Source organism: Pteropus alecto, unplaced genomic scaffold (assembly GCF_000325575.1).
Source record: "Pteropus alecto unplaced genomic scaffold, ASM32557v1 scaffold304, whole genome shotgun sequence".
Lineage (NCBI taxonomy): Eukaryota > Metazoa > Chordata > Mammalia > Chiroptera > Pteropodidae > Pteropus > Pteropus alecto.
The window spans coordinates 669,577-680,681 of record NW_006435869.1 but is presented as its reverse complement, the minus strand read 5'-3'; the positions used below and the strand labels follow the sequence as shown (position 1 = coordinate 680,681).

At 37.7% G+C, this 11,105-nt stretch overlaps 1 protein-coding gene and 1 pseudogene across 1 annotated transcript; one reads left to right on the top strand and one right to left on the bottom strand.

Moving 5' to 3' along the window:
• Nucleotides 1–2,706: 2,706 nt before the first annotated feature.
• Nucleotides 2,707–2,806, bottom strand: LOC112479626 (annotated as a pseudogene).
• A 1,298-nt stretch (nucleotides 2,807–4,104) lies between these two features.
• Nucleotides 4,105–10,536, top strand: LOC102877984 (zinc finger protein 791-like). Its single transcript, XM_025046673.1, is given in 4 exon segments — nucleotides 4,105–4,228; nucleotides 4,430–4,490; nucleotides 4,893–5,293; nucleotides 5,296–10,536. Coding segments are annotated over 4 exon segments (2,256 nt in total). The 5' UTR covers nucleotides 4,105–4,194; the 3' UTR covers nucleotides 7,056–10,536.
• Nucleotides 10,537–11,105: the final 569 nt, after the last annotated feature.

Below are 11,105 nucleotides of genomic sequence, written 5' to 3'. Positions count from 1 at the left end.
TATTATTAATAGTAATGCCTCCTTAGCCCGTTCATAAGAAAAGGTTTTTCCTTCGTTTTCCAGTCAATGGCACACAAGCCTCCTGTACCGCCTCCTGATTTTTGCTGGGTAGCAAAAGATCAGGCCTCCTGATCTTTGCTGGGTAGCAAAAGAAAAAAATGTCCTTTATTTCCTCGGGAGGTGTATGTCTCCTCTGTGATCTGGTTGTCTGGGTCCAAGAGCTGCACCCCATGGGAGAATGTGGTGGGCTTGGAGTTTCAAGCCTGTGCGAAGCCCCTGTAGTTTTGGTGCTGCCCAGGTGGCTAGATGCAATGTAGTGCTACCTCAGGTGTCCCAGGTACCTGTGTCAGGGTCAGCCTGTGTGGGTGGGTGTGAGGTGGGTTGGGAGAGGCCGCCAGTGTGCCTGTGGCTCTGTTTTTTCCTAGTAATGATGACTACTAGGCCTCAGTTGCCTTCCCTCTGTATTTTCACCCTTGCCAATGGGACCAGCCTCAGTGTGTGTCTGCCACTCAGAACCTGTCTCCTCAGTTCTTGGGGCTCTGGATTTCCTGGTCTGTAGCCTGACACTCACTGCTGCAGCTTCCTCTGGGGCCTGCTGCTAGCTCTGGGAGGTTGGGGAGAGGCAGCCATGCTCTTTGTCTCCGTTTTCTGCCTGATGGTAGCGGCTGCTAGAGCACAGCTGTCATACCTCTGTATTCTGTCTCTTCTCTGATCACTGGGTTCCCCAGTAGTATATGCCGATCACTCAGGCAGAAATGTTCTGTGCTACATAGGGTGCGTGCTGCAATCTGTTTCCTCCTCCCTTGCTTGTCCAATTTGCCTTCAGATGCTTTGCTGAGCAGATCTCAGAAGTGTTTATGTGTTAGGCTGGAAATCTTCCCTTGGATTATAGCTGTTCAACTTGTAGTCTCAAGGGGAGAGATCAAGGGGCCTGTCATGCCACTGTGCTTCTGACATCCTTAACTTCTTGTCTATGTTGGCCTTGTTTTTGTTACTTTTTTGTTTTCTACCTTTTTCTGTCTTCTTTGGCTTTAATTGAGCATTTTACCTGATTCTCTTTTTCTACCATCTTAGGATATGAATTACACATACTTTTAAAAAGTATGTTGGTGGTTGCTTTTCAGTTTTCATTATACATTTACATCTAAGTCAACTCCTATGTCAAGTCATAGTACACCACTGCACTGGTTGTGCAAGTACCTCATAGTGTCTCCCAGTTTTCTCCTCTCTGTCCCTGTCATCTTGTTGTCATTTATGTCAATTATCCATAAGCTTATAATTGTCAAATAAATTGTTGATAAGATTTCTTTCAGCAAAGTATACTTTCAGTGTCATCTGTTATATCAATTTTAAGAACTATAAAAGACTTCTTAACCTTCATGTTTTTGTAACTCCCCACCTTTATCATTTTTTCTGATGAATTTTTTTAATGTTTTCCAGGTGGATGTACTAATGAGCAATTCCTACAATCTTTGTCTCAGAAGGTTCTTATTCATTTTTGAAGGACACGTTTGCTTGGCACAGTTTTGGGAGAGTGGTGTTTTTCGTTCACACCTTGAAATATTTCTCTTCACTCTTTATGCTTGCATGGTTTTTGAAAAGAAGCCTAATTCAATTCTAATCTTTATTTTTTAATGACCAAGGTGCTTTTTTCTTCTCACCTATTTCAATATATTCTCTTCATATTGAATTTTGTCTAGTTTGTATATGACATACTTGGTCCTGCACTTTAGTTTATAATATTGAGTGTTCTCTGAGCATCCTGCTTCTATAGTGTGCTGCCTTTCGTTAAATTTAGGAAAATCTCAGTGTTGTTACTTCATTACTTTCTTCTGTTCTTTTGTCTTTTCCTTCATATAGTCTTGTAATGTGCTTTTAAACCTTTTGTGTAAAGCGTGTTATCCTATGGCTCATGGGTATTGTGTTGTGTCTTTTTTGTCCTTTTTGTCTTTGCATGAGACTGCTGAAGTAGAATTGAATATCTGGAGTATGTTTCAGAATGCCCAGTTTTGTTGTCTCTTTCTTAGTTATGGAGACACTGGGTTATCCTGCAATCTAAATACTCTGATGTACCTAAGAAAATAAATTTATTGCTTTGCTTTTTTTATAAGGAGGTAGGGAATGACAGCTTCTAAGTTACTCAAATGCCAGACCAGAAACCAGAAGTCTCTGACTCCATTTTTTTTAGCACTGACTGCTGACAGCTTTAGAGCCTCATCCCTCCTTCTTTGTCTTGTGCCCCACATCTGTACAAGGTGATAAGAAAGCCTTAGTATTCCCTTCTTTGTGGTAGCAGAGATTAAAATCCATGCAAGCTCCCACCTTTGTGTGTGAACGCTCACCTTAGTCCACCCCCTAACCGCAATACAAAACAAGTCTCTGTACATTTTCTAGTTCTCTATATTTTATGCCTGTTTGAGAGTCCTACTTTACTTTCCCTGGAGACTCAATAATAGCAATAAACCCTTTCATACCCTATTGGTCATGTTTGGTGTCTTCTGCTGAAGAATTCTTATGCTCTGGGGTTGAGCGATCATGCTCCTTACTCCATGGGGGAGCTTGGCAATGACAGAAGAAGGAAGATCAGCCTCTAGAGTGGCTGGTCAGGAAACGCTTCTTCCTGATTAGAGACTGGACATTTAAATATTCTTTTGGAAGAAAGCACTGCTGGCACCATTACCTATTTTTACTTTTCTATTCTATTCTTAAAGTATGGGATGAATTTGCATGTCATACTTGAGGAGAGGTCATGCTAATCTTCTCTGTATTGTTCCTAGTTTAGTATATGTGCTGCCGAAGTGAGCATACGTTTGCATAGGTTATAATCAAAGGCAAATTCACCATCAACCATTGTGGATGCAAATGAACTCTCTTGCGATCTGCAGCTATTAACCTGTTCTTCAGGGTCAGCAGAGCTAAGGATCGACTATTAACATCAGTGTGCTCTTTTTTGCAAGACCAAATTATTATCTTGCATGTGTGCCTGTGTGTGCCAAAAATAGGCTTGAAGCAGCCCTGAGGCACCTGAGAATAAGGTGCTTACATTTATAGGGTTTCTCTCTGGTTAAGTTGTCATGCCTTCTTCCTAATATCTGAGCTCTAAGTTCAAAATAACTGTCTAGATCATAAAATCCTACAGAGAGAGAAAGGAAGAACTGAGTTTGTGATAAATATTACACAAGGTAATAGCAATGCTTCCCAGCAAGAATATTTTCATTTAGCCAGTTGCATCTCATGACAGACATAGCTCGGAGATATTGCAGGTGTGATTTCAGACCATGGCAATAAAATGAATATTAATAAAGTAAGTCACATGAATGTTTTGGATGTCCAGTGTATATTAAAGGTATGTTTATACTTTACTGTAGTCTATTAAGTGTGAAATAGCAGTATGTCTAAACAATCTATATACATACCTTAATTAAAATACTTTAATGCTTCAAGATGCTAACCATCACCCAAGCCTCTTAGTAAGTCATAAGGTTTTTTTCTGGTGGAAGTTCTTGTCTCGATGTTGATGAAAATGCATAAAGTTAAGGAAAATATTAAATAGTATGCCTATACTTTTAATGGTCTAAACAACTGTAAGATGATTTAGCCAGCTGGGGTTTATTAAAAGTTGGATTTCCACAGGCCTCCTGGACTCGCATGTTTGGTAATGGGGGTAGAATAAAAGCTTCCAGTTCTTCACTACGTTTTTATTAAAACCGCATGCAGAAGTGACCCACCGCTTCACGGAATGCTGTAAATGGTGGGGAATAAGGAAGGAGAAGAAAGAATTTTTCTATAAGAAATTGATGGTCTTAAAATGATAATTTTCTTTTCATATTTATTATCATTTCTGTCATTTCCCAGCATGCTGTGGACCCTGCCATTACAGAAAAATAAGATGTAATGTGATCACAGTAAAAATGTATTATAATTTGTGGTGCTGTTAAAATAATGAGAAAGTAAGTGTGGACCGAGCGCAAGCTTTTGATGATCAAGTTATAAAAGAAATGTTTGGTGATGATGGAATCATAGGTATCTTTTCTGTACATGGAGTATAGGTGTCAAGTGCTATAAGTCTTACAACTTTTACTGTTATTTGGGATGTTGTAGGACTCAGTGGCCTTTGAGGATGTGGCTGTGGACTTCACCCCGGACGAGTGGGCTTTACTGGACCCTTCGCAGAAGAAACTCTACAGAGATGTGATGCGGGAAACCTTCGAGAACCTGGCCTCAGTAGGTATGCGTGACTTCATCTTCACCTTGTTAATTAGAGGTGAGGTGTTAGTTGCTTATCAGCATCGTTCTAAGACGTGGAATGTCGAAATGCAGGGCATTGATAAATAAACTGGGGATGGTCACAGCTCACCACAGAATTAAAATCTAATAATTTTCCCATAATTTCTAATACTTTGGAATTTTTTGGGGGGTCTGCTTTTAGGAAAAGGAATGGAAGATTATGACATTGAAGATCAGTACAAAAACCAGGGAAGAAAACTAAGGTGAGTCACACGCACAATATTAAGCTAATGTTATGTGTGGGCGTCCCGGTATGCTACAAAATTTTAAAAAGAAGCAAACAAAAAGAACCCCTTCTTCAAATTTATGATTTCTCAAAATTTTTTTTATCAAATTACTTTCTTATATATGATATGGATGGTTTGTGTTTGCAAAATAGTTCACTATGAAATGGTATTAATAAACCCTATATGCGAATATCACAGTTTTGATAATTATAAGGGTGAAGTTCTCTTGTGGAAAATTTAGTATCTTTAATTCAGCCAATTTAGGCAGCAGAAAACCTATACTTTTGCTATAAATCATAAAAATGTAGTTCAAATATTCTACAAAATGCTAAAATATTAATGAGAAATCATGAACAATGTTCATCTTAATTTTCACAGAAGTCATATAGAAGAGAGAATCTATGAAAGTGAAGCGAGTGGTCAGTGTGAGGAAAACCTCAGCCTTATTTCAAATCTCAGTCCGAAGAAGAAAACTTTGCCGAGAGTAAAACCATGGGAATACAGTGTGCATAGGGAAGTCTTCATGCAGCATTCATCGTGTAATAGGCACATCAGATGTCACACTGGACACAACCCCCGTGAGTATCAGAAAGATGGAGAGAAGCCACGTAAATGTAAGGCGAGTGTGAGAGCTCTCAGCTATCTCCAAATTTTTGAAAAACATGAACAAAATCACAATGGAGGAGAGAAACCCTATGAATGTAAGCAGTGTACTAAAGCGTTCAGTTGTCTCAGTCGTCTACAGAGACATGAAAGAACTCACACTGGAGAGAAACCCTACAATGTGGTAAATTCTATAGAGATCACTCTAACCTACAAACACACAAAAGAATCCATACTGAAGAGAAACCTTATAAATGTAAGCAATGTACTAAAGCATTTAGTTGTCTTCGTTATCTTCAAAGACATGAAAGAATACACACTGGATGGAAACCCTATAAATGTAAACAGTGTGGTAAAGCCTTCAGAGAGTCCCGTTGCTTAACAACACACGAGAGAACTCACACTGGACAGAAACCCTACAAATGTAAGCAGTGTACTAAAGCATTCATTTGTCCCAGTTCTCTTTCCAAACATGAAAGAAAGCACATTGAACAGAAACTTTATAATTGTAAGGAATGTGGAAAAGCCTACAGAGATTACTTTAAATTACAAACACACAAAAGGATCCATACTGAAGAAAAGCCCTATAAATGTAAGCAATGTACTAAAGTATTCAGTTGTCTACGTTATCTTCAAAGACATGAAAGAATACACACTGGAGAAAAACCGTATGAATGTAAGCAATGTGGTAAAGCCTTCAGAGAGTCTCATTTATTAAAAACACATGAGAGAACTCACACTGGAGAGAAGCCCTACAAATGTAAGCAGTGTACTAAAGCATTCAGTTGTCCCAATTCTCTTAGTAAACATAAAATAATGCACACTGAACAGAAACTCTATAAATGTAAGGAATGTGGAAAAGCCTACATAGATAACTGTAAATTACAAAAACACGAAAGAACTTACACTGGAGAGAAACCCTATAAATGTAGGCAGTGTCCTAAAGCATTCAGTTGTCTCCGTTATCTTAAAAGACATGAGAGAATACACACTGAAGGGACACCGTATGAATGTAAACAGTGTGGTAAAGCCTTCAGAGAGTCCCATTTCTTAAAAACACATGAGAGAACTCATACTGGAGAGAAACCTTACGAATGTAAGCAGTGTAATAAAGCATTCAGTTTTCCAAGTTCTCTTCTCAAACATAAAAGAGTTCACACAGGAGTGAAACCCTATGCATGTAAGCAATGTGGTAAAGCCTTTAGAGAGTTCCATTACTTAAAAACACATGAGAGAACTCACACGGGAGAGAAACCCTACGGATGTAAGCAATGTACTAAAGCATTCATTTGTCCAAGTTCTCTTAGTAAACATAAAAGAATGCACAGTGAACAGAAACTCTATAAATGTAAGGAATGTGGAAAAACCTACAGAGATTACTGTAAATTAGAAACACATGAGCGAATTCACACTAGTGAGAAACCCTATAAATGTATGCAATGTAGTAAAGCATTCACTTTTCCTAGTTCTCTTCGCAAACATATGAGAATGCACGCTGAACAGAAACTCTATAAATGTAAGGAATGTGGAAAAGCCTACATAGATTACTGTCAATTACAAACGCACGAAAGAACTCATACTGGAGAGAAACCTTATAAATGTAGGCAGTGTCCTAAAGCATTCAGTTGTCTCCGTTATCTTAAAAGGCATGAGAGAATACACACTGAAGGGAAACCCTACGAATGTAAACAGTGTGGTAAAGCCTTCAGAGAGTCCCGTTTCTTAAAAAAACACGAAAGAAGTCACACTGGAGAAAAACCTTACGAATGTAAGCAGTGTGCTAAAGTATACCGTTATCACAGTTCTCTACAGAAACACAAAATAAATCACACTGGAGAGAAACCCTAAGAATGTGAAAAATATAGTAAAGCATTCAGGTGTTTTAGCTATCTTCCAAAACACATAAAATCAGACTGCAGAGATGTTCTGTCTATGTAAGAAAGGTGGTAAAGCCTGCAGGGATTACATTTCCTTACAAACACTCCAAAGAACTCATACTGCTCAGAAACACTATGAACGTAAAGCCTTTGGATTTAACAGTTTTTTACCAACACACATATATATAGGAGAGACCCTGTGAATTGAGCAATGAGGTAAAGTTTTCAGTTCTCGTCTAAGTTTCCAAATACATAAAAGAAATCTCAGTGGAGAAAAACTGTGAGTGTACAAAATGCAGAAATGCATTATTATTTCGGTTATCTCAGACTGCATGACAGAACACTGGAGAGAACCAGATGAATGTAAACATTGGTAAAGCCATTATTTGTCACAAACCATTTGAAGACAGGAGAATGCACCCTGTAGACACATCATTTGAATGTTCGCAATGTGAGGAAAGCTTTAATCCTAGATTTTTCTGAAGGTATGAAAGTGGTCATTGGTTAAAACCGCAATGTAAACAGTGTGGGAACGACTTAAGTTGATTCACATCCTTACAAGAGAAAACTTACCAAATAAAATATAAGTATCATGAGAAAACTTGATGGAAATTAAGCCACGTATAATGTTCCAGAAAACTTTTCACATGAGAGTTATTACTAAATTTCTAAATGTGTTTTATCTAGCTTCTTTACAAAAGTGCATCACTGGCATGTAGATTTTTACTAATTTATGAACTGATTATTGAGGTGAGATAATTCTGAGTCATCTTTCAAGTATAATACATAAGATTAATAGGTATTGCATTTTCCTTAAATCAGTTAATATTTTCTCTTTTTCCTTTGAAGTCTGTTGGATCCATCAATAAGTTGAAATGTTTTTGAAATATGTAATTAAGTTCAATTTTTATAATACTGTATTTGTTACATTTTAAGGCTCCATTTAAAAAGGGCAGTTTGGTATTTGGCTTTTCCTACTGGCCTAGTGACAGTTCCTGGATATGCCTAGTTCCCTGTATACATCCTAACTTTCTTACTGATAAAGTTTTTTGGGGGGAGGGTTGGCAAGTATAAGAGCATTTATTATTTTCCAAAATTCCGATATGAATTTATTTGGAATAAGTAAATTCCAATATGAATTTATTTGGAATAAGTCATTATGTAAACTGACATGTGAGATAGTAGGGAGGCTGGGGTGTGTATATATCTTTGCTGTCAGGGTAGGAGCCTCAGTGAGTGATGGTGTCAGTGTTGATAATTGGAATTTTTACCATGCAGTATATTTAAACACTGTTTCATGCCTGTAGAAGTAAATAGAGCACAGTACGAAAGTCCTGCATTCTTGTGGTTAACAGGAAAGAACCCCCATAATGATATAGATATACCTATACCTATGGTTCATCTTCATTTTTGCAATTGTTAAACATTTTGTATAAACGATATGTTGTCATGAGTTTGGGCATTGTTTTGGTGGGTTTTTATTTTTATTATTATTCAGAGACTATCAAAGTGTGATTTAATATTCACATGCAAATGACTTAAAACCTAAATCTCCTGTCAGCTCAGTGTGATACCTTTAAGAAGGAAATGACATACAAACTTTGCCAGAACATTTTAGTAATGAGATAATATGTGTAAATATAGAAGTTGACACATGAAGTTAGCATGGGTAACAGGCTTTTGTTTTTCTATTTACTGTTACACAACAAAATTGATCACAGAAGACAAAAATCCATTTAAACAAAATCAACAGGGAATTGTCGAGGCACCTTCTCATAAAACACAAGATAATGAATGTGATTATCACTCCACCTGAGAAAATTTTTCAGTCTAAGTGAACATCATTTTTTTCCATTTAAGAATATTTTACAGAATTTTAGATGGCCAGATAAATACATGAAAAAAGGTAGATAGAAAAATGATACAAACTAATAATTTATATTTTAAAACCCCAAAGGGTATTAGTGGAGATGGGATAGTTCAAACAATAGCTTTAAAAAAAAAAAAATCCTAAAACAATTGTGCACAAGCCGAAGATTACAAAGAACTCTAGACTCTGCACTTTTTTTTTTTTTGCATCTTTATATTACATGTTTGAAATCAACAGGAATGCAAACTAGACCCGCCCTCTACTTGAGTGGAAAAAAGTTCAATATTGTACAGTTTTCTACCTCTTAATTTTAAAAAGTGGCATCAATCCCTGCATTATTTAAGTCTGCACTGTTCTAGAGCTTTTTCAGTTTATTCTCTGAGTAGGGCGATATCCACGCAAGTTTACTGTGATCGCGCAGTGGACACATCACAAAGCCATGGTCACTTAGAGCATCATCGAAGGAATAATTGAGGTGAGCTGTAGAGAGTACCATTTTGAGAAATATCCTCAAGTATAAGAGAATATATGAGAAATTTTCAGTCTTTTTGTTGCAGAAGTGGCTGGAAGTCTGTGTTGATCCACAAAGCCCCACAGCCCATTTTGCTTTTCAAAGGTTTCATTTCCATGTGCTTTGACTTTCGGCACATGAAGAAGAGTGAGAAAAATAATAATTATGAGTTATTACAAAGCAAAGGAATTCAGTCTATTTTTTATAATGTTAACTTTCATCTTGGAGAGGTTTCTTTCAGTTGGGAACCATGATAGTGTTCTTTTGGGGTGATGTCATGTCTTTTGTCTTTTGATGGCAGTATCATACATCTGTGGAAACTCATAGGTACACCTAAGATATATGTAGATATACATATTTATAATTTACAATTTATGTATAAGCAAATGCGTGTGTCTAAGAAACAACAGAATTGCTTTCATATGCCAGGAAAACATCAAACTCTTGAACAACTCAAGCCCACTCTGTGCCTGCTTGGAAACATCTTTAGAAATTTATGTGTATCCTACTCTAGAAAATGTCTCTAAGGCAACACCAGGGGCCTTTGTCCGAAGAGGGTGACAGAAGCAGATGTAGAAACTATTTCATGGGCACATTTCCTTCCACCATGGTAATTCCAGCTATAGCATATTTATCAGCTCTGCTTGTTTACTTATTCACATGACACTTAATGATTGACTTCGAATGGAGAAAACGAATAGCTCAAGGGTTTGTCAAAATAACAGTCACTTTATTGTTGTCTTCCCCACACCCCTTCTTTTATTCATCCAAAAGTTTTTAAACCACCCACAGTGGACTTATTTGTCCACACTTTTTGGTATTAGAAACTATTCTCTTCTGCTGGATATACACGCAATTAGAGCCTCTACTGACAACTGACAGAGTCTCTGTGATTGATCCTCCAAAACAAGCTTCCCAATTTGATCTTGGGTCATGCATGCAGGACCCCACAGGCTTTCCCCCAGAGTCTTACCCTGGAATAAGCAAAGAGCCCAAAGCGGTGCCTCTGGCATATTCCATATACAGCAGGAAGTGTGTTCTGTTCTGTGATTCGATCCATGTTGAAAGAGGTCACCTTTCTAGACACACTGTTCACTTTGGGAGTCCCTTGGGAGCATGCAAATGACCAAGGCATTTATACTTTTATGGACAAGTGTGCCACACCCACACCTGATGTAGGCCACTGCTGAGATGCTGCGTTTTGGCCCTAAATTGAACACGTCATCGTGAACACGGCATCGCTGATTAAGCATTGGATACAAATATCAGATCAATTAGTCAAACTCCAGGTGATCATGCTAGCACTAGAGCATTTCCTGGCCAAGAATCAAACTCATCCATACATTTTTTCACCATTCTTTAGCCTGGAAAATGATCTGGCTGTCTCACACTAACAGCAACAACTCTTTGTCCAAGGTCCCGCCCTTTATTGCTCTGAGGCTCATTTCATTGCTCAGAGCAATAAAGTGACTCATATATCTGGGACACGTACTGACACTTCAGACCTGATGTTACTAACCTTACCCCTATGTTCTCACGTAATGCAAAAATATTTAGAACCTAAAGGTTTAGGCAAGATTCAAAAGAATTCCATCCTCTGGCATGGGTAACTTAGTAACTGACTAATGTACCTGATGTGAGAAGAATGTGCCACTGATAATGTAAGCAATGAACACAATGGACTTTGTAGGGCATTTCTCTGTTGGGCTATTTGCTATGATCAGATTATG